We start from the raw sequence: 27,253 nt of genomic DNA on the forward strand, positions 1-27,253 counted from the left end.
ACGGCCTTGAGAGGCAGATGACCGGGGCGAGCGCTTGGCGCCTCTTTAGACTCCTGTTAGATCCGGAGGAGGCTCGGGCCGCTCAAGGCCACAAGACTCGTAGACTAGTAAGAGATTATAAAGGCGATAACTTCCTCGACGCAATACGTGACCGTTAGTTTAAGAAGGCCGAAAGCATCCAGCACGCCGAATACGATGGCGTCGCAAACGAGAAACTGGACACGGAATTTAGCGAATCAGAAATTCGGATAGTCCTGTTCGAACTAAACGCGCGATCGGCGCCCGGCCCGGCTTGGGTTACCAACAAGACTCTCCGCAACCTAGACGACGAGTCAATCTCCCGACTCGCGGCCTACGTCAACGAGTGCTGGCGAGGGGGTTCCCTTCCCGAAGCGTGGAAACGGGCCCACGTTATCATGATTCCTATACCCGGCAAGCAAGTTAGGCTCGATAATCTTAGACCGACTTCGCTTACGTCTTGCGTCGGCAAAGTCATGGAACACGCAGTTCTCACCCGCGTGACCGACTTTCTCGAAGACTATGACGCGTTCCCGCACACCATGCTAGAATTCCGCCGCAACATCTCCGCACAGGACATATTGCTTCAGCTTAAACACCAGATCGTAGACGGCACTACCAGCTCCACTAAGGCAATTCTAGGCCTAGATAATAAAAAGGCCTTCGACAGCGTTAAACACGAAGCGATATTAAAAAACAATTACAACATTAGGACTAGGCCAAAGAATGTATAATTGCATTAGAGATTTCCTCGCGAGCAGGCGCGCATGCGTCGTCGTCGGGGACGAGGAATCGCCGGAATTTGAGACGGGTGCGTGCGGCACACGCAAGGATCCGTCATACCACCATTTCGTTTTAATTTAGTTCTACTCGGTCTACCCGAGAAATTAACAGAAATAGAAAGATTACATCACAGTCTTTACGCGGATGACATCACCCTCTGGGTTCCCGGGGGAGGACGTGACGGTCACGTCGAGCGAACGCTACAGGCAGCAGTAGATGCGGTTCAGAATTACTTGCGTGGAACGGGCCTCGAGTGCTCGGCTACTAAGTCCGAACTCTTACTCTACAAGCCCACAAGGAGAAGTCGTAAAACTCTGCGCGACGAGGAACCGGAATACGCCAAAATACGCATTATATTGGCAGATGGTACTCCCGTACCGCACGTGGACGAAATTAGAATCCCGGGGTTACACCTGCAGGCAAATGCCCATAACGGAGAGACGGTGCGAAGACTTCGTCGATCCGTAGATGACACGATCCGACTCTTGCGTCGCATCACGTATAGACGCAATGGTATGCGTAAAGAGTGCGCGATCCGTCTAGTGCAGGCGTACACGATAAGCCGCATAACGTATGTTGCCCCTACCTGAAGTTGATAGGGTCCAAAAAAAAAACAGTCGAGTGCATGATACGAAAGGCTTTCAAGAGGGCGGTCGGCGTTCCGCTCAACGCGAGCACCGACAAGTTTCTGGAGCTCGGACTTCACAACTCACTTGACGAGTTAATCGAGGCGCACGACGTTGCGCAATACGAACGATTATCGAAGTCAAAGACAGGTCGATGCATCCTCGAGTCGCTCGGCATCACGTACCACACTCAGCATGGAGAAAAGACGGCGGTTGCGGCCTCGGTCCACGACCGCCTGATCATCCCGCCGCTTCCCAAGAACATGCACCCGAAGCACCACGCCGGGAGACGCAACAAACGAGCAAGCGACCTTCAGAAGAAGTTTATTGACAGCAACGAGGCGGTGTGCGTAGACGCTGAGCGGAATGGAGGAGGGAGAAGCGCACACGCGATCGCGGTTGTAGACCGCATGGGTAAGTGTCTCGCGAGCGCCACAGTGACCACGGGACACACGGAGGCGGCCGAAGAAGCCGCGATAGCCCTAGCACCCGCCGCGGTGCCGAACGCTGCGATCGTGATCAGTGACTCGCAGGAGGCAATCCGCGGCTTCGCGCGCGGTCGTGTCTCGCGGGAAGCGGACCACATACTCCAAATTTCTGATGACGGCGACTCGTCATCGCCCTCGCAACCCCAAAATTCTACGGTCTTCCTCTTCTGGACCCCGGCACACACCGATGTCCCGCTCGCGGGCAACGAGGCGGCCCACGCCACGGCTCGAGGTCTCACACGCCGAGCCGCCGCTGATTATGTGCCGCCGCCTCCGCCCCCAAGAGCGGGGCATCGGATCTGCCGGATCGGGACACTACAACAGAAATAGAGCAACAAGAAACACACTGGGCGTGGGGTGATCGCCTAACCACGTTCAGAGACCTCACTCAACACTACAGACTCGAAAGACGCACATTCCCGCCACCGCACGATAAATTGAACAGGAACGAGGCCGTAACTTTACGCTTGCTCCAGACACACACCTACCCTAGCCCCGCTATCTTACACCAGTGCTATCCGCGTTTATATCCAACAGACGCGTGTAAAACTTGCGGACAAAGAGCAACGCTGCGACACATGCTGTGGGAATGTGCCGGCAACAACGATAATCAAACCAGCTCCGTTCGCGACGCGTCCATAATCGCAGCCGTTGCCACAGTACGGGAAGGCTCGAGCTCGCTTCTTGCCGACGCCGCCCTGGATGCGGGAGCCGCCGGCGACCTTCTCCGTAGGCGTCGCCGTCGCTGGGAGGCGGCTCTCAAAAGTTCAGAGCTGGCAGACCAGCTCTGGGCCGTCCGGCAAGCCGAAGATGCCGCCCGAGTCCAAGGACTTCGAGCCGCCGCGTGAGGCCACCCCAACAAAAACTGCCGGACTATTCTCTAATAAAGTTTCTTCTTCCCACCTGACGTAACTACTGCCGTCCCACAAGGCAGCGTCCTCGGGCCTTCGCTATTTTTAATCCACATTAAAGATTTTCCCAGCAACATACCTTCTTGCATAGAAATACATTCGCCGACGATTTCATAATGTATCGTCCGATAAATAACAGCGATGATCATCCAGCGCTCCAACGAGACATTGAACTTCTTAATGTATGATGTAATACGTGGCTCATGACTCTAACGGTAAAAAAGGCTGAAAAAAAATTTTCGCTCGTAAACTTATCACATCGCAGTTTTTTCTGCCTCACTAACAACAGCCTTGTACCCCCCACTACACAACACAAGAACCTAGGCGTGCAACTCACACCGAATTTATCATGGTCTGAGCACATTACGTGCAACTCTGCCAACCCGTACAAGTCATTAGCATTTTTTTTTTTGCCTGGAACTCGCGCTGTGCGCCTTCTGCCTTGCGTAAACTGGCCTATGTAAATTTCGTTCGACACTCATTTTGAGTGCGCCTCTCCCCAGTATGGTCACCAGATAAAAAAAAGATACCTTATTGAAATGTTGAAAATAATTCAAATTAGGGCGAGTCTTGTGTATACATCTATATATGTTATCAAAACAAAAAGTAATAATAAGTACTTTATTTCTTATAATCATAGCGTTCAGTCAAGCACAACTGAAATCAAAATTGAACTATTGACACGCGTACTTATCTTTATCGGCCGACCACGTTTCGCCGCCTAACAAATGTTATCGCACAGCGCGGGACGCGCCTGCATGTATCCGAAGTTTCTGGAAAGTTATCGATGCTTCTATCCGCTGTTTGTTGTCGCCGAGCCTTATGTTATCTGATTTCTTCACCTGACGCGAATGGTGTAGAACTTTGCGGAAGGCACGCGGGTCCGAACGATTTAGTCTGGAAGATTCGACGACTGCTCTATAAAAGCCGACGCGCTTGACCCGCTGATGAGATTTTCGACGATCGCCGACTGTGTTCGCCGCTATCGTTGTGCTTGAAGTGTAGCCTGTTTTGTGGGCACAGGTTCGCCCAATAAAAGCTAGTTTTGTCTTTCACAGTACTGCTACTGTGTTCTTTAACGTCACTACCACGTGACACTATCGTTACAATCCTTGAACACTCGTCGCGGTAATTTTTTGCCTATCGTTATTACATAAGGTCACTCGCTGTGATCGTTCATTCCTACAATGCTTTAAACATCACGTCTTCAAATCGCTCCGCGATTAAACAACTTCAGCTGTGTCCGTCTATATGGTGTGACACGGGCGGGTAACTTTTCACCACAGTCACCTTCCATCCGCCTCTAGAATAGCTTCTACAATGAAGTTGTTTCCCTCACGAATCATGACTCATTCAGTAATGACCTAGCCAAACACTTTCTTGCTTCCGAACCGGTTGTTCTTGTTTTCTTTTTTTAACAAACTGTGAGCGCATATATACTTGCTTGTAATTCCGATGACGCGTCATTTTGACCTTTTCCAGTATGTCTATCTTGCTTCTCTCCCATTGTTTTTATTAACACCGTGCGAAGTGTGTGCGTACGCACACTTTTGTAATGCCAGTAATGTGTCATTGTCCTCTTTCAACTGCCATCTTTGTTTTTTCTTGTTGTTTTCATTGCATTATTTCACAGGCAGTGGAAACTGTTTACTTAAAGATAATGCCCGTAGCGATAATTTTCCTTTTCCAGTGCTTTAGGTTTCTGCCTTGCGCTGTTGCTTTTTTTTTTTGTTGTTCATGGCTTGTCATGCCATATTATTGTCGATTGCGTGATTGCACTTTTATTTGCTAATCTTTTGTACCAGAAATGTCATCAAGTGTTGAAGTGCACCCACGCACTTCCCGCACTCAATGCCTGTCTGGAGGCGTGTGAGGCATTCCTAAATACATAAAAAATGATGGAGTTTTACGCGCCGAAACTTCGAACTGATTATGAGGCACGACGTAGGAGGGCACTTCCTCATTTATTGTGACGACCTCGATTTCTGTGACGCTTAATGTGCACCCAAAACACGGTGCACGCGGTGTTCTTGCATTCCGCCCCCACTGGAACGCGGGTTCGGGATCGAACCGGCGACCTTCCGCTCATCAGTTCAAACCATAGCCACTGGGTTATCACGGCAGCTGTCTTGGTATGTCGTTCACTCACATTAAAAGAAACGGCGACGAAAAGTTTCTTGAGATGTTCCCGAACACAGCAGTAATGTGTTTCGCGGATATGTACGAAATGAGCACAATGTGAAAGATGGACATTCATACAGTTTAATACGATAGACAGGAGATTACAGTTGCGAGGCTTAACCAGTAGTTTTTCGTGAAGGACACGGTCAACTGGGTCTTTCCGATGTAGAAAAAAGAATAATGTCTTCCTTACCGGGAGCATCGAGAGTCGAAGCAATATCGCGCACTGTGGTTACGTCGCAAAAGGATGGATAGGGGTGTTAGTTGGTCATGCATCATTAAGAAAACTTACAGCGCTGTAAGTATACAGGAAGTAGAAAAAGAAACGCACACCACACGTACTGACTCCGTTTTGCGGACACATTTTTTTTTTTCCATACGTGCATTTAAACATCAGTTGTGAGTGAGCGCATGGTGTGTGTGTAGCGCTTCTCTACGTCATCTGTGTTTAACCCGCTCTAAGTTTCTATAATAATGTTGTTACGTCATCACACTTACTGAATGCGTCTACTGTATAGTACGCTCGCACTCGTGATATACGTGTGCGCGCGCACTCTCCAACGTCAATGTTAACGTCTAGTAAATACACCATCTCGTGTCATCATTGATTGTATACAATCTTCGTGTGTTTATATCCCGCTAATACTGCGGATCAGGTGAGAATTTGTTCATGTCCTCGCAGTTGGCTGACCAGCAATGTATATGTCGTATGCCACGTAGATTCGGAAGGTTTATTGAGACTTATTCCGGCCCTGCATATAGCGCACAGCACTTTAAGAAGCTGTAGTATTGTGTCGCCACGTTGATATTCTGTTTCTCTCGTGCAATGCAATATTGTGATTGTTATGTGTAGAATTCAATTTTTTATCTGAACAAGTATCTTCGCATATTTTCAAAGCTGGCCGACTTTGACATCATCGCATCACCAGTGCACGGATACTTTTTCAGGTTGCTGATAGTCTGCGCACACTTCCGCCATCTGCAGAGGCGAATATGGCGCGGCGGCCATGAAGCATAGGCCGGCTTCTGGTCCACATGGATTGTCAGTTAGGCATTGAAATATCCACACCGATTGTTGATTATGGCTCGTCCTTTCTTATCTTTCATTGTTGCAGAAACGCGCTATGACTAATAGAACAACAGTGATACATGTATAATGGGCCTGTCGGCAATAAGTTTGCAGCTGAATATACAAGTAGAGAACATCATCATCATCATCATCATCATCATCATCAGCCTAGTTACGCCCCCTGGAGGGCAAAGGCCTCTCCCATACTTCTCCAACTACCCCGGTCACGTACTAATTGTGGCCATGTTTTCTCTGCAAACGTCTTAATGTCATCCGCCCACCTAACTTTCTGCCGCCCCCTACTACGCTTCCCTTCCCTTGGAATCCAGTGCGTAACCCTTAATGACCATCGGTTATCTTCCCTCCTCATTACATGTCCGGCCCATGTCCATTTCTTTTTCTTGATTTCAAATAAGATGTCATTTAGCCGCATTTGTTCCCTCACCCAATCTGCTCTTTTCTTATCCCTTAACGTTACACCGATCATTCTTCTTTCCATAGCTCGTTGCGTCGTCCTCAATTTCAGCAGAACCCTTTTCGTAAGCCTCCAGGTTTCTGCCCCGAAGGTGAGTACTGGTAAGACACAGCTGTTATACACTTTCCTCTTGAGGGATAGTGGCAACCTGCTGTTCATGATTTGAGAATGCCTGCCAAACGCACCCCAGCCCATTCTTATTCTTCTGGTTATTTCAGTCTCATGATCCGGATCCGTGGTCACTACCTGCCCTAAGTAGATGTATTCCCTTACCACTTCCAGTGCCTCGCTACGTATTATAAATTGCTGTTCTCTTCCGAGACTGTTAAACATTACTTTAGTTTTCTGCAGATTAATTTTTAGACCCACTTTTCTGCTTTGCCTCTCCAGGTCAGTGAGCATGCATTGCAATTGGTCTCCTGAGTTACTAAGCAAGGCAATATCATCAGCGAATCGCAAGTTGCTAAGGTACTCTCCATCAACTTTTATCCCCGATTCTTCCCACTCCAGGTCTCTGAATACCTCCTGTAAACATGCTGTGAATAGCATTGGAGATATCGTATCTCCCTGTCTGACGCCTTTCTTTATTGGGATTTTGTTGCTTTCTTTGTGGAGGATTACGGTGGCTGTGGAACCGCTATAGATATCTTCCAGTATCTTTACATATGGCTCATCTACACCCTGATTCCGTAGTGCCTTCATGACTGCTGAGGTTTCGACTGAATCGAATGCTTTTTCGTAATCAATGAAGGCTATATATAAGGGTTGGTTATATTCCGCACATTTCTCTATCACCTGATTGATAGTGTGAATATGGTCTATTGTTGAGTAGCCTTTACGAAATCCTGCCTGGTCCTTTGGTTGACAGAAGTCTAAGGTATTCCTGATTCTATTTGCGATTACCTTAGTAAATACTTTGTAGGCAACGGACAGTAAGCTGATCGGTCCATAATTTTTCAAGTCTTTGGCGTCCCCTTTCTTATGGATTAGGATTTTGTTAGCGTTCTTCCAAGATTCCGGTACGTTCGAGGTCATGAGGCATTGTGTATATAGGGCGGCCAATCTTTCTAGGACAGTGTTCCCACCATCCTTCAACAAATCTGCTGTTACCTGATCCTCCCCAGCTGCCTTCCCCCTTTGCATAGCTCCCAAGGCGTTCTTTACCTCTTCCGGTGTTACTTGTGGGATTTCAAGTTCCTCTAGACTATTCTCTCTCACCTTACCGTCGTGGGTGTTACTGGTACTGTATAAATCTCTATAAAACTCTTCAGCCACTTGAACTATCTCATCCATATTAGTAATGATATTGCCGGCTTTGTCCCGAAGCTACATGCCCCTACTGAGCGAAATGATACTTCTACAGTAGGGGACACTTCGTCTGTTCCTGATAAATTGGCGGACCAAGATCAACAAATTGTTGTTATGATCAGCTCTCTGGTGAGTGCTATTCGTGTTCTACTGGACAAGCTACAGACACCAACAGCTCGAAGTGCATTGCAAGTGCTGGATGCCATCAGTCCGGTTCTGGCGAGCCTTCAGAAGTCCAGTACTTGAGAACTTCTACAGCAGAACCATGGCTCATCGACAACAACAAAGATCGTTCCGGGATGATGTGAGAAGTGCCTCCATATTCCAATGGAATGCGAGAGGCCTGAGGTCTCGTATTTCGGATTTCCGACAGTTCGTATTTGCAAACCATTTTCCTATACTGGTCATCTGTGAACCGAACTTATCAGCCTCCATAAGACTATCGGGATATGAATCTTTTCTTTCAAACACGTGTGTCCGTAGTAGTAAGGTTCTGGTTTACATTCGCAAGGACCTTACGTATTTTTCCCAACACGTAGCACCACACGACGCTAACCAATACGTCTGTGTTACTGTGAAAAAGAAGAAGCTGTCTTTTACTCTTATTGGCGTCTACCTTTCCCCAACAAGTCGGTTTGATAGAAAAAGACTGGAAGATATTATGGCTGATACTCCCGGTCCTTGGATAATAACAGGGGACTTCAACGCTCACCACCATATATGGGGAAGCTCCAGGATAAATTCGAGGGGCAGGTCACTAGTATCCTTTGCATCAGGCCACAACCTGTGTCTTCTAAATGACGGAAGCCCGACATTTCTGCGAGAAACTACGTACAGTAGCTGCCTTGACTTGACTTTGGTGTCACGTTGCCTGACTCTGAGCGTGCAGTGGTTCACTGATATTGAAACCCATGGAAGTGATCATATTCCGACCTATGTGAGAATCGATGGACTAGACGCCGCATTACCGGTAGTCTCTCGCCAAATCGACTGGTCAGTATTTCAAAATCGCGTAGAAGACACATGCAAGACACATATTGCACGCAGATTAAAAGACACAATTGGAGACGCAATGCAAGATTGTACACGCTGCTTCACACATCCATCAAAGCGTACAGAGAATGACACTGAATTGGAAAGGCTTCGTGCACTACGTCGCCGAGCTGAAAGGAGGTACAGGCGCACGAAGTCAATTCTTGACCTCAGAGAAGCTCGGCGCATGCAAAAGAAGATCAAACACCGAATGGATAAGCTAGCGGATCAAAAATGGAAATGTTTTTGCGACTCAGTAGACCCCCGCAAGCCATTGTCCTGTGTGTGGCGTACCCTACGGGGTCTTTGCTCAAGTCCCCAGCAACGACACCCATTCAACGCCCTTGCTCTCTATCAAAACCGCCGCGAGATAGACGTCGCAGAGGAATTTTGTGCGAAAGTCGCCGGCGGCACAGTTTTAGTCCCTGACATGGCTCTAGGCAACATCCCCAGCCCACGAGATGCAAGTATGGACGCTCCATTCTCTATGGAAGAGTTAGAAGCTGCTATGGCGCTATGTAGGTGTTCGTCTTCACCAGGACCCGATGGCATAACATATACTGCTTTGCGCCACCTAGGCAGAGAAGCACGAAGAGAACTCCTCAGCCTTTTTAATAGTTCATGGCAAGATGGTGCCGTCCCACAGGAATGAAAACGCAGCCGCCTGGTACCGCTTCTAAAAGCAGGAAAGTCACCGCTCGAACTGGCATCCTATCGGCCTATAGCTCTTGCCAGCTGCGTCGGGAAGCTCATGGAACGTATGATCCTCATGCGTCTCGAATGGTACCTAGAACACCACAAGATTTACCCTGATTCTATGGCGGGATTTCGACGCGGTCGTTCATCGATTGACAGTGTCATCGATCTAGTATCATCTGTGGAACAACAAAAATCTCGGAAGCGATTATCAGTAGCGCTCTTTCTTGACGTGAAAGGCGCTTACGACAACGTTTCCCATCAAACCATTCTAGACGCACTTCTGACAATTGAACTAGGAGGGCGAGTATATCGATGGGTCAGTAATTACTTGACACAAAGGTCCTTCTTCGTACGAACGGAAGATGGTCCGACTACCGACCACTACACATGCCGAGGCGTTCCCCAAGGCGGTGTTCTAAGCCCTTTTCTTTTCAACCTCACGCTTCTTGGGCTGGCCGAATCCCTACCGGAAACAGTGAGTGTTTCAATCTACGCCGACGACATCTGCATCTGGACATCAGCGGTCACTCGCCTGCGGGTTCGCGCACGGCTACAGAAAGCAGCAACACAGGCATCTGACTACCTTCACACACAAGGCCTTACCATCTCAACAGAAAAATGTGCATTAGTCGCTTTTACGCGAAAAACGATGACTCCTTATCCAGTATGCATCAATGGTCAGCCTATCTCCTACAAGAGAAATCACCGGTTTTTGGGCGTCATTGTAGACCGGGACCTCACTTGGAGCCCTTATGTTGCCCACTTAAAGAAGAAGCTCACATCTATTGTTCACGTCTTCAAGTTCATCGCCGGCAAAACATGGGGATCGTCAGTGGGCTCCATGCTACAGTTATATCGAGCACTGTTCATCGGATTCCTACGCTATAGCTGCCCCGTGCTTGCTAAAACATGCAAGTCAAATCTTCGAGAACTTCAGAGCGTGCAGGCGCAGGCACTACGTGTTTGCCTAGGCCTTCCGCGCAGCGCCTCGACAGCTGGAACCATTATATTAGCTCAAGACCATCCGATCACGACTTACATTAGCACCGAAACGCTTAGAGCCCATGTTCGTCATGTTTCACGGATGCAGTCAAGCTCTCTTGCGTGCCTGCCAGAACGACGACCACAGGCGTCCTTCTCCAACAAGGTCAACATCCATCGTGCCTCCTTACCATCGGGTTTCACACCCTCTGCACGTTCAACCTCAGCTTTGTGGTGTTTAAAACAACCTCAAGTGCGTCTTACGATTCCAGGGATAAAAAAGAAGACCGACCTGCCTACCTTGGCCTTGAAGCAAGCAGCTCTGGATTGTTTGCACACTTTCTACTTTGATCGAGTACATATATATACGGATGGCTCTTCCACTCAGACCAGCTCCACCAGCGCAGTGGTTATACCATCCCGTTCACTAAGCATCCAATACAAGATTTCTCACTTGACAGCATCGACTAGTTCGGAGCTTGTTGCCCTCCGAGGTGCCGTTGATTATATTAATAACCAACCGGCTAATCGGTGGGCTATATTCTGCGATTCGAAGGCGGCCTTACAATGTTTTCTGGCATCTCTTCGTCGCGGGTCATGTGAACAACTCGTGTCGGAGATACGAGAAATGCACCATCACATGATCGCGAAAGGACACGACGTCGTGTTTCAGTGGCTGCCTGGTCATTGCGGTATCTCCGGCAACGACCTCGCTGACGAAGCTGCTAGAAAAGCTCACGAGGGAGCAACCCTTGTTTCAATACCTTTATCGCGGACCGACGCAGCCCAACACTTAGGCAAGCTAGCGCACTCTTTGACATTGGAGAAGTGGCACACACCTGAATTCACTCACCATCGCTTACATTCCCTCGATCCCTCTATGCAACTGCGGCTGTTACCAGGTCTTCCGCGAAATGAGGAAACAGTGCTGTGCCGCTTACGTTTGGGCGTCGCATTCACAAATGCTTATGCATTTCTGATTGGAATAGCTGATAGCGCCGAGTGCAATGCCTGCGGTGTCGAGGAAACCATAGAACACCTACTGTGCTACTGCCCATCTTATGAAAATGAAAGGCAAGACCTCTGCACAGCTCTCAATCAGCTAGATGGAAAGCCGTTCACCTTGAACAAGATCTTGGGATCATGGCCTCGCATATCACAGCTACAAAAGGCCACAAAAGCGCTGCTGCGATATTTGAAAGCGACCGGATTGAGTCAGCGTCTGTGATCCGGACTGAGTGACCGACTGATATCTCCAGTGAACTTTCTCTCTCTTTTTTTTAATCTTACCATCCCCCTTTCCCTTTCCCCAGTGTAGGGTAGCCAACCGGGATCAGTCCTGGTTAACCTCCCTACCTTTCATTTATCATTTTCTCTCTCTCTTTGTCTCTTAACGCACACATCTGATTCTTGCCTATTCCTAGTTTCTTCTTCACTGCTTTTAGGCTTCCTCCGTTCCTGAGAGCCTGTTCAATTCTATCCATAATATAGTTCCTTATGTCCGCTGTCTTACGCTTGTTGATTAACTTAGAAAGTTCTGCCAGTTCTATTCTAGCTGTAGGGTTAGAGGCTTTCATACATTGGCGTTTCTTGATCAGATCTTTCGTCTCCTGCGATAGCTTACTGGTTTCCTGTTTAACGGCGTTACCACCTACTTCTATTGCGCACTCCTTAATGATGCCCATAAGATTGTCGTTCATTGCTTCAACACTATGGTCCTCTTCCTGGGTTAAAGCCGAATACCTGTTCTGTAGCTTGATCCGGAATTCCTCTAGTTTCCCTCTTACCGCTAACTCATTGATTGGCTTCTTATGTACCAGTTTCTTCCGTTCCCTCCTCAAGTCAAGGCTAATTCGAGTTCTTACCATCCTATGGTCACTGCAGCGCACCTTGCCGAGCACGTCTACATCTTGTATGATGCCAGGGTTCGCGCAGAGTATGAAGTCGATTTCATTTCTAGTCTCACCATTCGGGCTCCTCCACGTCCACTTTCGGCTAACCCGCTTGCGGAAAAAGGTATTCATTATCCGCATATTATTCTTTTCTGCAAACTCTACTAATAACTCTCCTCTGCTATTCCTAGAGCCTATGCCATATTCCCCCACTGACTTGTCTCCGGCCTGCTTCTTGCCTACCCTGGCATTGAAATCGCCCATCAGTATAGTGTATTTTGTTTTCACTCTACCCATCGCCGATTCCACGTCTTCATAGAAGCTTTCGACTTCCTGGTCATCATGACTGGATGTAGGAGCGTAGACCTGTACAAGCTTCATTTTGTACCTCTTATTAAGTTTCAGAACAAGACATGCCACCCTCTCGTTAATGCTATAGAATTCCTGTATGTTACCAGCTATATTCTTATTAATCAGGAATCCGACTCCTAGTTCTCGTCTCTCCGCTAAGCCCCGGTAGCACAGGACGTGCCCGCTTCTGAGCACTGTATATGCTTCTTTTGGCCTCCTAACTTCACTGAGCCCTATTATATGCCATTTACTGCCCTCTAATTCCTCCAATAGCACTGCTAGACTCGCCTCACTAGATAACGTTCTAGCGTTAAACGTTGCTAGGTTCATATTTCAATGGCGGCTCTAATGACAATGACAACTCTAATGACAATGACAACTCTAATGACAATGACAACTCTAACTCTCAGCTGAAGGTTTTAAAAAGTGCACTACGGTATTTCACGTTTCTACCCCACACAATCCTTTCGCTTCGTGCTCCTGCCTTTGAATGTATTTGCTACATGTAGTGCTATTTTAAAATAATGTCTTCATCTTAGAATGAGCTATGTGTTTTAATGTCTACTTTCTCGTATGTACTATCACGCTGAAAAAAAAGAATAAAACGAAAAAGTGCACTACATACATCAGCAAGGGTTGGAAAATCTACACTGGCTTCTGTGATTCGTGTTCGCAAAGCGAACGCGCAAAAGTCTTTTCGCATGCGTACTCACCTCTTGCACCAGGGAACTTCGGTAGTAGCTCCGACCGTACTCCCAGCTGTCGCAGCGCACCGTAGCGTTACCGAACTCTGGAATGCCTTCGTCCGACAACTCGAAGTCAAACATCCGGCAACGACCACTGCGAAGCGACGACAAATATGCGCCAGAGGTCCAGTTCGACGACAGCACCAGCGATTTCCACTGTTCGGACGTCACGTTCGCGGCCAGGCTGTCCGGCCTCGCGCACCAATATTCGACCGCCGGCAGGAAGAAGCTGTAGATGAACAAATGCAGGCCGTTGGGAATTCCTTTGAGAAGACAGAACAGGTAGACGTTCCTCTGGAACTTGCCGTAGTCTCCGATGACATTCGTGACGTCAATCTCGGCCATCTTGGAGCACCGCCGTCTCGCCGACCTCTCGACTCTGTATATAATCAAACTGACGCTTGCATTTCCACCACTGCCTTGAACAGCAGGCAGTGGAACGTTCACCTATGAGTTCCCTGCGTTTGCTCTAAGGCGCGGGGTTTGGTTCCTCAAAGGCACAACAAGGCACAACAGGAGCTCGCACCGCCAGGGAAGCTGCTTGCAGGAAACGAGTCGCCGCCGAGTTCAGCCCGTGTAGACAAGGTGCGGGGCGCACACTTGCCCTGCGCAATCACTCAAGCGCGTTATCGGCACGAGTTACTCCGAAAAGACGTCTAGGCGCTGTTTCTTCCTCCGCAGATTTCTCGTGTCAATGTTTCCATTCGTTTGAAGAAGAAAAGAAAATAATAACGCAAGCGCGTGCTCGAAGTTACAATACTGCACCAATCTTCGAGCTGTTGTTTTCAGAAACACTCAAAGACGAGTGATCCGTTATCGTTTCTTTCGAAAACGATAAAGAAACAAACGAAAAAAAAATCTCCTTTTCACGTGAGCTTCTCAAACGGATGTGGACGACGTGCCCCTGTTTATTTTTTTTTTGGTCACAGCAAAATGCAAGTGTGAGCTACAGCTTAAGGCCCATCTGTGTCTATTCTAAGGATCTCACAAACCACACAGCTCTTCTGCCTCCGGTTTTTCGTTGTCCTGTTCTCTGCATATGAGAGTACGAGCACTTTTGTTATGTTCCCGACTCCCACTCGGGCTCGATCATATTTTTGTTCTCCTGCGCCAGACAGCGCGAAGCCAAGCAGAATAATGTCGCAAACGTTCCTCACCAGAAATTGCCGTAAAGTGGTTCACTAGCCGGTTCTCATTCCCTCGTCTCGTCAAATACTGTCGGAAGTTGAGAACGTAGGAACACAACCGACCAGTCTGGTACCCATCTCAAACAAAACAGCGCCTTGAGACCACCGTGCGATCCAAAGGGAAAAGAAAAGGGCTTTCTCTGAAGTCACTGTTTCACCGTCCAGGCTTGGCTTTTCCGATTACAAATGACCGCACAGGTATGAAGAAATCAGCTTGTCCCGTGTCCTTTATCACGTCTCTGTGCTTCGATCTAAGACTTTAACAGAAATTTCTTGTGAATCGGCCATCTCGTCACCTGGACACTCATTAGTCAATCCTGCAGCGCGCAGGCATCGTATAAGCTCATGGCCTGCTGTATGGCCTCGTCGCATCTTATCTCGATTAAGTTATGGCACTGTTCCGCAAAGCCACGTGGACGGTTGCTTTCATTTAGGATGCCCAGGCCATTTTATTTGTATTTCTTCATCCGCGTTCCCACGTCATCGTCCAGACGTGCTGCACGGCCGTATCTCTGCGAGGCTCAGAAGTTCAAGGCTCTGACCCAGTGTAGACTTGGTTGACATTCACACAAGGGTGCCTGCGTGCACCTAGTAGCTAATGTTAAGGAGTCGGTCCGCTTTCGGCTGCCAGACTCTTGTCTGTTGGTCTACAACACTCTAAGAAAAAAGAGAGTAAAAAGTGAGTCACGGCAACTTGACTCTCTTTTTTCTTACGAAGACCCATTTTCGCGCGGGTAGAGTCACAAAACAAGAGTCAACATTTGTGTATGGGTCGTTTGACTCTTAATAGCACGCGAAGAGTCGCGGTGGAAGATCGCGACTCCTCTGATATTCGAGATGAGTCTGGCGAGAGAAAGATTAAAATGCAGGAGAAGAAATACCAGATAACGTCTTCTGTTCTAGGCAGGCCCTCGGGTTCCTGTCCTAGTTGTAATGCGGTGTATCATTCTTTCGTCCTTGTCATGTTCTGCAATTACATCGAACTCCAAACATCGATTTTCCTTGAACATGTTTGTTCATATCTCACACGCTTAAGTGATAGCTGGCTTCTATAGTAAGGAAGACCCGGATTTGTCACAATGGATTCTGACGATAAGTAAATCTAAAAAAAAAGCATTGGCTACTAACGAGAGCACTGCAACGAGATAAGTTCAGTAGGCGCACTCAACAGTGTCGATTTAAATGTAATTGCGCTACGTAAAATTAAATTTTGAGGATTTAGTTTACAGAATCAAGATCTTGTTATGAGGCGCACGGTAATGGAAAACTGCAGATTTATTTTCAGCGGCTCGGGTTATTTAATGTGCACGGAATGCACAGTATACGCGCGTTTTCGCATTCTGCCTCCATTGGAATGCGACTGCTGCAGTTTGATTGGACCCGTGACCTCGAGCTCAGCAGCGCAACACCAAAGCCACTGGGCTACCGCAGTGCGTTGCGTTCCGCGACCAGAAACAAACATTAGCGTGCGCAGCACTGCTTTTGAACCCCTTAGAAATGTAAAAACAAAAATGTAGCAGTTTCCCCCCAATGCTGCATGAACCACTGCATGAACAACTGCACGAACCAAGGTTCGTAGTTTCATCGCCTGAATAAAGTGCAGTAAACAATCGCTTACTCCGTAAATTAGCAAGCACGGGGTCACGCGCGAACGTGCAAACATGAACAGATCTCCCTCAATGACCGCGAACACTCGCTGTCACAGCGTCGGCGTGATGAAGGGCGCGAACAGAGCGGACAGAACGTTTCTGCTGCCTCGTCCTTCAAAGCGTCTCCGAAACTTGAAATGGCGCTATAAAAGCGCCCTCCCCCTCTCCCCCCCCCTCCCCCCCGCTTTGCACACATCGGAAATTATCGCCAAGACAGCGAGAGTGGCGCCAGACCGGGCTAGAGCAACGGCCAGAGGAGGAGCGTGCTAAACCAGCGCCTCCTTTCCCCGCTTGCGCGCGTTTTATCACGTGACCACCTATAGCTACTTGGGACACCCATCCAGGCACTATACGTCTCGGCTCACCCTCGTACACTTCCTTTAACGCGCACAGCCAACGGCGCAGGATAGGATCTTATCGCACTTGACTATATACGTAAGCTCACGGCAACACCGACAGATATATTTCGGCAGTTGTGTCCATATAATTGCTATCGCAAAATTCGCAATAAATAGAAAATTTTACTAAGGACCAACCACGCTGCTTCTCCATGTCGTGATAGAGCGGTGAGCTATAGTTCTAGAAAATGTGTTGCTAAATCTCCGCCAAATGATTACGCTCGCATTTGGTGACAGCGGCAAACAGTCGCAAGAACTTGTGGAGGAAATACCGGAGTTCTGGCAGCTTCAGGTGCACTAGATCATTCAGTAACATGGGCGGCTTTGTAGTTCTACCTTACATCAGATCAAACTGCACTCGACAGAAATCAAGGGCAGCCGCACCGTTATATCTAAGCAAATTAGGGACAATTACGCCGCGTCTTCACACTTCGAGCACGCTCCGACAGCCCAACGATAGATATTTCAAACGCAACCAGACTCGGACGAGCAAATTTTGCTTCTGCCAAGTGAATGTAGCGGGTATTTCAAGACGCTTGTTAAATTCATGGCTGTTTCATTCGTGAACATTAATTAAGTGACGTAAAATTATCAGTAAGCAAACAGTTTTTATCTCAACGCGAGGAAACAAAACCGAAACTAGCGCAACTGTTTTGCTCAGTTGTGCAGATACAAAATGATCCAAAGCCGAAGCCGTCAATAGAGAGTTTTAGAATAGGGGCCCCAAACGTTTTGGGGCCCCAAAGAAATAGCGTCGAAGCCACTGCGCATGCGCGAGACGCAAACTGCGTTTGGGTTTTGCGTTGGGAACGCTATTTCACCGATTTAGCGGGAGCTCAAATAGCGTTCCCAAAAGCTTTGCGTCAACGAACATGGCGGCACCCATCGAAGCGACGGCTCTAACCTAGCACCAAACTGGGTTCGATTCGCGGTAATGCGTGAAGTTCGTAAGCTAGGAGAAGTGACTGCAGTTATCGCTTTCTCTCAACTAGCGTGTGTTATGAAGATTGATTCATTAGACGCCGTTGATTCCGAATTCGAGTGTGGATTTTATGGCTCGTAGGCCTAACATGGCTAAGCTTGGCTGGTGAAGGAACGTAAAGTTGGTTTTGTTGCTCCAAACTAAGCACAACTAATTGTTTGCTGCTTGAAGAATAACCTCTAAATTGTAATTAAACGCGAATACACGCAAGTCAAAATTACTATTCATATCATAAGATGGTATATTTTATTTAATTATTTTTAATCGTTTTTCTTAGACGCCGTAGTGGCGCTGTCAGCGCAAGACGCTATCTGCAAACGCAAAGCCCTATTCTAAAACTCTTCACTCCTGCGTGCCCCAACGCTAACACCCGCAAAGCTCTTTGGGGCCCCAAAATATTGGGGCCCCTATTCTAAAACTCTCTAATACCATGACGCCATCTTACAGTTGCGCTGCATCACGCGAGTACGTTGTCGTTGAGTGGTTCTGAAATCGCTGCGTTAGGGGCGACTGCAACCAGGCGTTGCGGCAAGTTACGGTGGGAGCTTCTGTCCGTGCTGTGTGAGTGCGACGAGGGGGACCGCCGCCAGCAGCAGCGTGTCGCCGATTTCGTCTTTGCCGACATCGAGCAAGTGCAGCTCGCCGGACCGTCACAAGCGCCCGATGTGCGGCGGTTTGCTCTGCATCTTTCATTGTGATATGGGAGATCGCAACGGACAGAGACCAGATGCATACGAACGACTACCAGCGGGGAGTGACCTGTGACATATTTCTCTTAACGTCTCAGGTAAGCATATCAGCTTTTGTTCCGAGTTTACAAACGGCGCGTACTCGGCCCTTACGGTATGGCTACATTTTGCGCCACGTTTCTCTTGGCAGTTCACAGCGTTTCTTAGGCATGCGTGCGCGTATGTATGTGAAAATGCTACTGGCAGACGGAAGCCTCAGGAGAGCATCTGAAATTATTGCAAAGCTGTACTGCCAGGAGAAACACCGTTCTTAACGACTCTAGTGACGAGTGGCCTGTCGCATCGAAAAATCCGTAGAATATCAAGTACTGCGTAACTTGAAGTGTAGATACAATACTCGCACCAGTGTGACTTTCGCTGGCGAAGACAGGTAGACGAAAAGACAGCTTGTGTATTCTGAAGATTTACTAGCGCTTTAGTTATATTACGGCGAATAATAAAAGCGCTACAACGCTGTATGGCAGTGTCAGGCGATGTGGGAGCACAGATATTTTAAGAGCGGTAAAGCGGCTACCTGCTCAAGCGAACAGACACAGCGTTTTAAAAGCGCTGAAACAGAACAAATTTTATGTGCATTTGGCTGTAAGTAGAAAACACATTAGCTCACAATCTAAGCCTATAGATAATGTATTATTTTTACGTAATCTTTATTTTCACGGTTGTAAATATTTAAAAGCATGAACTTGCTGCAACATTTATATAGTAAATCCTACTAGGCTTACAAAACCTGGCTGTGCTATGTGGTGAAATTGTAATATTGCTACTGGATTTTTTATATTGAGTCCGGTGTTTTATGAAAAAAAAAGGATCCTTTTATTTGTAGTTTTATGTTAGTGCGTACATTTGCCAAGCATAAATGAGTTGATTGCAAAGTTGTACCTTCCAGTGAGCTGCATATGAACCCAAGTTTATCCTGTCTTGGCTATTGTAATGTGCATACAACAATTTTAAGTATATACAGCTGTAGTTGGCTTAGTCGCTGCAGCATATTTTGTAAAAGTAGAAGGCCATTTATTATTTTGCTGCTTCCATGCAGAAATACCCTTTTTTCTTGTACCAAGAAATGCTGACAGTATTGAATGAAATGAAGTGTGGTGTATTTTTCTGCTAACTTAATAAAGGAAATTTCGTCTGCCGTGTATCAGAGATTAGTTTACCTTCTTGTACTAAACAATGCATTATGTTCTCGGCTACTGCTATTGTCCTGTGTATTTTTATAATTTTGATATGTATTTTATTTTAGGTATTCCAAGAAATGGCAACAGCCAGAAGTCACCATCCTATCCAGCACGTTATGGGTGAGACAAATTGTAGCAGGCACTTTTGCATATCTCATTAGCATATGATGCTATCTGTTGTAATTTTTGTGTCCACTTTCCTGTCTTTATGCATTTTAGTATTGTGCAAAGGGTAATAGTTTTACATTGAGACAGAGTAATCGGCCAAAGGGGAGACATGGTTGGAGAAGACAACACAGACAAGCCTCCTTTGTCCGTATCTCTATGTTGCGCAGTTACTCTGTCGTTATCTACCAACAAGCCCAGATTCCTCATCAGCTACATTTACTAATGATCTGTTATTACAATTTCATTGACATAACATTGAAAGTACAGAGGTACACAGGAAGACAGAGACTTGACATGATGAAGAACAAGGAGCATCGCTGGAGCCAATGTTTCGACAAAGAGGAGATTTTTCTCAAAACATTGGCTCCAGTGAATTTTCTTGTTCTATCACTATTTACGGTTAAAAGAAAGCAGTATTGCTCTTGCTCAAGTATTATGCATTATGGAATAGAAATTAGCAGGGTGAAATATCAGAAATGTCAAAATTCTTGTATATTCCAACGCTAGAGCGAAAGCCAGAAAAACAAGATGTAGAGAACCACATTGTTATTTTTCACTGCCCAGTTTGGCCAGCTTCATTCCGAGCTTGCACTTTGTTGCATTAACGACCACTGGAATTCGTTAATTGAATTAGCTTGGTGATTACTTATGTTAAGAGATATTGAACTTGTATTAATGCAGCTTACATAATGCATGTAAAGAAATTTACAATGACATTTTAAGGTGGCAGGCTTGCAGTTGACTAGCAGATCACTTGATGGTATGAGCTCAGGTTTCAACTGAGCTTCCATGCACAAATCGGTTGCACGTTTTTTTTTTTTCATTGTTTGGATTTTCATAAACTTAAAGGGACACTAAAGTGAAAAATGATTTCTTCTGCATCAGTAAATTACCATTCTACAACACCAAAAACACCACTCTTACAACGATAAGACGTTTGGCAAGCCACGAAAAGCGCAGGAACGAAACGGGTGGCGACGCCTACTTAAGTTCCCGCACCTGGGGGCTGTGATGTCTTGGATTTTGATGGCATCTTCTAGGGCCTACTAATTATATATAGCGGTACAGATTGACTACATTGTGTTCTAAAGGAAACAAATAATAAACATGCGAAGTTTCGGGAACCTTTATTCAGCCAACACAGCCCAAATGCGAAAACATACTTTAGAATCCCTAATGTCATGCTGACGTACCGGCGCTGGGGTTTTGGCGCGAAATTCAAATACTGATACTTGGACCTTCATTTTCTCATCTAATAATCAAACTATTTTTTTGAAATGACTGCCTGCAGGGTTCTCAAACAATGCTTCATTAGTCTAAACTGATTCATTGTTTCACTTTAGTGTCCCTTTAAGCACCGTTTCTTTTTTGTCGGGGTTATAGTTGTGTAGTAGGACCTAACTGTTTGCCTTTATTTGTATTGGTAGCCATTTTACACAGACAGCTCAATTTTTATTATAAATCGTGACGTGGTAGAACTAAGAACATTTGTGCAAATTTGTTGCAGGTACACTCTGGCGGCTCCTACCCCTGCGTCCTACCATCGCCCTGTCCTGACTACGTCCACTAGAGAGTTGGGAGCCTTTGGTGGCTTCTGCCACTGCATCCTGCCACCACTATGTCCCGACCACGTCCACTAGGGAGTTGGCAGCCTTAGTGATGATGCCAAGCAGGCTGACAGCAGACAGAAATAATCAGGTAAATATTTATAATTAAGCGGCGTCTTTTTGAGTGAAGTAGCTTGTAGCCACTCAGCAATGCAAGAAGTAACTTCGAAGCAGTTTAGACTCCCTTCTGTCTGTGCAGGTATGCTCAAGTCTATGCATTTTGTCTTAGCTTCCAAGAAACTGTGTGTATTAGACGAAACGCGATGCAAATTATAAAACTACAAGAGACCAATTGTAAAATTGTTTTCTTGCGTAACACAAAAACTACTTTGATAAAGCTTTACCAATTTAAGAACAATACAATGTTCTCTCATACATGGTATGTGGCATAAATTTACTAGGGTTGCCTCGATAATAAGTAGGCCGATAAACGTACACCAAAACTGACTTCTTTTCCAAGTTCATCCTCCTCTCTCTGCTCTGCTGCATAATGTATCTTTCTGAAACCAGTTCTTGCACACAGCACAAGTCCTAAACACATGGATTACATAAATTTACAGCTTTTGCTGTAGGTCACTTTTGTGAAAATAAAGTTAATAAGCCATTTGGTCCATTTTTAATCGGCCATAATAAAGTGAGCAGTGGCTAATAAGCAGTGAAGTTCTTGGTGTAAGGCCTCTCTTCATTGTTGTTTAAAATTTGGCCCTCTTAATGAAGGAACCAATTTTTTTGGCTATGCCATTTTATGATGCATAGTTTGGTGCGTTACACAAAATGTGACATAGTGTTTACGCGAGTGAAAATTTTTTTTGCTTTAAGTATTGCGTGAAATTGAGATTTGTTCTATATTGAAGGGCCCCCAGTTTTCAAAAAGAAATTCCAAGTGGTCATGTGCCAGGTTGGAACAGCTGGCATGGAGTAGCCTACTGACACAAATAGGGAGGGTCGTGTACACTTGACTTTATATTAAGATACTATTATTGATCTAGAACAGACAAAATGAAGGATTCCATCCTACAAGCAGCTCTTCACATTCATTTACACTTTTGCAAATTTATATACCTTGAGTCTGGTGACTTGTGTCTGTTTTTATCATCTGCTACGTGCAGATGGTAAACTTCAGATTTGCCCTATGGTGCAGAATATTTTGGTGCTTATATATTTGGGTCTGTGTTTTTCAGGTTGCCTTGAAATTTTACCCAAGCCATGCCACATACTCGGGCCAGGCCTCTTGCGAACTGCGTATAACCAGGCTCAACGCATCAGTGTCGAGTGAGTCCGGAGATCAAGGAAATCTGCTGTGCAACACTTGGTGACCCCTCTACGTGTTCCATCTATTTCACAGCTGTACCTCAGTTTCCATCTATCCAAACAGCATCACCAGCTGTTTCTTATCTTATCGAACACTTATCGAACCATGGATGAATGTTGGGGTGGAGTGATTTGAACAGACATTCTATTTGTCTCTTCAAATTCTTTGCAAATATTTCTATTATTATAATTCATATGTTTCTTTAGTACCTAGTTTTTAATAGTTCCTTTCTTGTAAAGTTCTCACCATCAACTCCTGCTATTATAATGTATACCTGTCTTTATGCCCCGTTTCTCATAGTTCTTTTGTACTTGTGGATGTAATTGATAGGCTCTTAATTCTTTTTGTACAGAAGGCTAAAATGCAAACTTACGGTATTTTTTTCTTCCTTTGATAACCTACAGCACTGCAATGTGTTCAAGAAATTTAACATAACACGGGCTCTGGTGCAGGATAAACTTAAGAGCAATATAGAGTACTTATTTCAAGCACCCATTATTTTTGAAAAACTCAAGGATATAAGAGCACAAGAAAGAAAATATTAAACTAGAGAAACATGGGTTCCCCTCATAAGTCTGGTAATAATGTGACTTGTTTTCGCTGCAATGATACCAGTGGTACTCACATACAAGGTTTGAGACATAAAAGCTATGATACCCTTGGCATTTCTCAGTGCTTATTTGCCACACTGACGAATGTCAAAGGCAGCATAGGTTTCATGCACACATTGGTTAAATTACACCTTTTGAGTATTGCATTTCTCAAACATATAGGTTTACAGCAGTGCTTTAAATAGATGTTTTTTCTAATTTTCAGAATTTCTTAATGCAAGATTAACGCTACAGATCATGTATAAATAATTTTACAGACTATATGTCCATGGATGCATGCTTCTTCTGATGACGAAGCAGTGCCATGTGGTCGGGGGATGAATGTCTTTATTTCAGATTTAAACATTGGCTTCCAGGTCTGGGTTAGTCTCCTACACTGAGTATTCTAGGTCAGAGCCCACTTACTAGAGGAAAGTGAATTAAACTAGGAATTGTTAACACCAAAAGATCTTGTTTGAGACAATAACGTGACAATCAGCAAGGTTCTTTGTGCATTCATTTCCAAATTTGTGAGATTATATTTTGACTGGTTTCACTAACATGAGAACAAATATTTGTTTGTTCTCACACTAGAGTTGGCTGCCCCCATTGCCACACAACCCCTTTACAGGCTAAAAATTCTGTGTATTAATAGGCTGTTTTTTGGTTTTACGCACTCAGTGTTAAGGGATCCAAACGGTGACATACAACAGAATGCAGAAAAGTGACTAAGGAATACAAGCAGGGCGTAGGGCTTTTTAGGCAGATGCATGCATGTGCTATTTATAAAACTCACTATGGTATGCCTGAAGGCATTTTCTAACCCTTTTGTAGAAACACTATCACCCACTTATTAAGGGGAAATGCTTCTCGAAACAACATTTTTAATTATTTGTGCTAGAGGTTTGAATATACTGCCATTCATAGGGAGTTTTATGTAGATTTGAATTGTCATTGGTTTTTGTATAGCTGGTGTTTTTTAGTTATGTCCTACATAGTGGCAAAATATTTTTATGTGTACATGTAAATATTTCCCAGTAATTTTTTCAGGCTACAAATTTTGGTAATAATGTTATTTGTTGCAAAAACGGCTAGTACATGGCATTTAATAGAAAAGGTATTGGTCTGTAGATTTTCTGTCTTCAGCATTTGTTCTGTTCCGCAGCTGTTTCTTGAAATCTGAAATGATGTACCCATCTCTTTGTTAGCGATAAACAGGGAAATCTGTCAGTATGTTTTGTTTAAAATGGAGCTGACCAACCCAATAGTTAGGCTATTTTCTAATTATAAATTACAACAATAATAGTACAGGACCATAAAAACAGATTGATGCTGAATAACAGCTGTGCCCAGCTACGTCCACGCAGCTGTGCCACACAATGTGCATGTGTTCAGAAGAGCGAAATGCCCCAGAGAGAAAGCAACAGTAACTTATTGTTCGTCATCTTGTACAAGCAGATTATGCGCTAGATGTAATTTATACTCAGTAAATACATAAATCAGTCATGTGAGGTGTCTCGCTTTAGGTTGCAAATTCGAACTTCTTGTAATCTTGCTTGTTTTTATTTTGTTTCCTTTGTGAGCATGAGTGACTTAGTTGCCTTGGCACATATTGTCAAAACTGTTTCTTCTCTGGGAATCGCAAAATTTCAATTACACATAATATTCCCAGTTACTGATATGGTAGACTTCGAGCTTAATTCTCTTATCTTTCATATGTTTATCTATCAAATAGTTTTATCATTCATTGAAACATATCCATGCAATGCACAGTGGGAACCCAAATTAAAAATATATGTTCTTGCTTTCTACCCTGCTCTACAACATAATGAAGATACAAAGCAAAACTATAAGTTTGCAATTGTCCTCCATAACCAGAGTTTCGCTTAGAATTTGAAAAACAAAATTGACATCCTGCTATGGTGTTAGAGTTGCTTTGGGCACCAAGTGAACTGCGTAGCACCTGTGCTAGAGTACACAACAAAGCAGAAAATCGCACCAGATTGGAATGGCAGTGGTAAGTTAAGAACTGATGTTTTATTTCGCGCACCATTAATGTGGCTTATCATCTGCTCCTGTTTTGTTTTGTGGGAACGCATAAATTGGGAAGACAATTTTTTGCACCAATCTTACCTTAGCGGGACACCAGAGAAAGGTAGAAATCAACAACAGGTATTCACACTTTGTTGCCCACAGTGTATTATCTGGATGTGTTTCACTCTACAAAAGACTACTCTGGTAGATAATCATAAAGAAAAAGACAAAAGAATTAAGAGGTATGTGTCAGTCATCCTTCCATGACCTCCAGTGTTTATAGAAACACTGCTTTCTGTATATGTGCTAAGCCGTTGGGAGGCTTTACGTAACTCAGTCATGCTTTCCAAGTTAAAAATCGGAATAAGGACAATCACAAGAACATCATGCGAGTGATTTGTAAATGTGGCACCTAGTGTAACATATTTACGTATGTGCTGAGGGTAGATTACACCCAGTGCATAATCTGCTCTTACAGGATAACTTGTGATGAGTAAAAAAAGCCTTCCTCACATCTTCCTCTTTGTTTCTTTTGGATCTTGGTGCACCATGTGTATTGTTGCAGCTGCGTGCATGCAGCTGGGTATAGTTTGTTTATGTATTCTGCTTCCTCCCTTGTCCTCATTATTCATGTGCTATCTTTGCCGTAACAAAATACAGCTACCTGTGCTACATATTTTGTCAGCGTGTTTGCATTATGGCAAGTTTTGTATTAGTGGTTATTGCAATCTGTGAAATTGCCTGTGTCAGCTATTATGCTTCGTCTTGGAAAAGTATGTTTGTCAACATAAATAAACAATTAGTATAAATGTTGCTGTATTTATTTTTGTAATATTATCTGTTGTGAAGCTTTTATACACTGTTGCATGTTGTATGACAGAATAAAATTGATGCACAACTTTTTAATGTTGCTATTTTTCAGATCAATTTTCAACTGACGCTAACATGCACAAGTTGTGGGGGAAAACTGCCAACAAGAGTACCATAAGGTAAGACAGCTGTTTTTACTGTTAGATTGGATTATCAATTGCCAACCAGTTGTTTTCAGCAAGCATAGTTTAATGCATAGATATGTAATCTAAGTTGGAATATTGTTTTTATTGCACTTGATTATCTGGGTCTCCTTTGTACATAAGTGCAGCCTTTTTTATTTGTTATGTGTAGCTTACTTGCTTAAAATGTTAAATCGTAAGTTCTAAATAAAAACACGTCTCGAAGAACAGTGAAATAGGTTTAACTTATAAATATTTTGACATTAGAGACTTGTGCAGTGCTGAATTGAACTTCTACATGAGTTACATAATATTTTGGGGTCTCATTATGGTTATGAGTTGCATTGCAGTGTCATGCATATGCACCTGCAGGCTACATATTGGATGTTTATTTAAGACTGTTTTGCATGGTTGGCTATTGATTCCAGCTTAATAGTAATGAGAGCTGTCTTGCTTTCATGGTGATTCTGTGCTGACTAATACATTTGAATTTTCCAGAAGACGACAAAGGGTGATGAAGTGTTAACTTTTTGTTGCTAACCTGTCATGTCCTTTTTGGCAAGTTTGCTATGGGTTCTGTCTTATATGTTGTCTTTTTACAGTATTCATCATAAGAACTAGCCGTAGTCGTGTGTACTTACAGCAAAAGTTGGTGACACATTTTGAAAAGCAGCTCAACACTGCCATCCGAGAGTCAAACGACTTACATGGATTAGTTATTTTACTCTATCTGCAAGAGTCCTGCACCACGCACTAAGGGTAACTTGACACACACTGCTGGAGTCATCAGACTCATCAAGAATAGTTACCCGAATCCTTCAGCAGTAGTCATGTGACCCTTTATCTT

The 27,253-nt window shown here is 44.9% G+C and overlaps 1 protein-coding gene and 1 long non-coding RNA gene across 2 annotated transcripts in view; one reads left to right on the top strand and one right to left on the bottom strand.

Annotated features, from left to right (window-relative positions):
- Positions 1 to 15,037, bottom strand: part of LOC126529205 (organic cation transporter protein-like) — a 57,604-nt gene extending 42,567 nt beyond the window's left edge. The window contains exon 1 of the mRNA XM_050176803.3: positions 13,528 to 15,037. Within this exon, the coding sequence (XP_050032760.1) occupies positions 13,528 to 13,905 (378 nt within the window). The 5' untranslated portion in view covers positions 13,906 to 15,037. The remainder of the gene's footprint in view (positions 1 to 13,527) is intronic.
- A 2,460-nt stretch (positions 15,038 to 17,497) lies between these two features.
- On the top strand, positions 17,498 to 26,320 carry LOC129384340 (uncharacterized). The gene is made up of 4 exons (XR_008612072.1): positions 17,498 to 18,563; positions 19,769 to 19,823; positions 21,379 to 21,569; positions 22,660 to 26,320. It is a non-coding gene; the product is annotated as an uncharacterized lncRNA (long non-coding RNA).
- The last annotated feature ends 933 nt before the right edge of the window (positions 26,321 to 27,253 follow it).

Source organism: Dermacentor andersoni, chromosome 8 (assembly GCF_023375885.2).
Source record: "Dermacentor andersoni chromosome 8, qqDerAnde1_hic_scaffold, whole genome shotgun sequence".
Lineage (NCBI taxonomy): Eukaryota > Metazoa > Arthropoda > Arachnida > Ixodida > Ixodidae > Dermacentor > Dermacentor andersoni.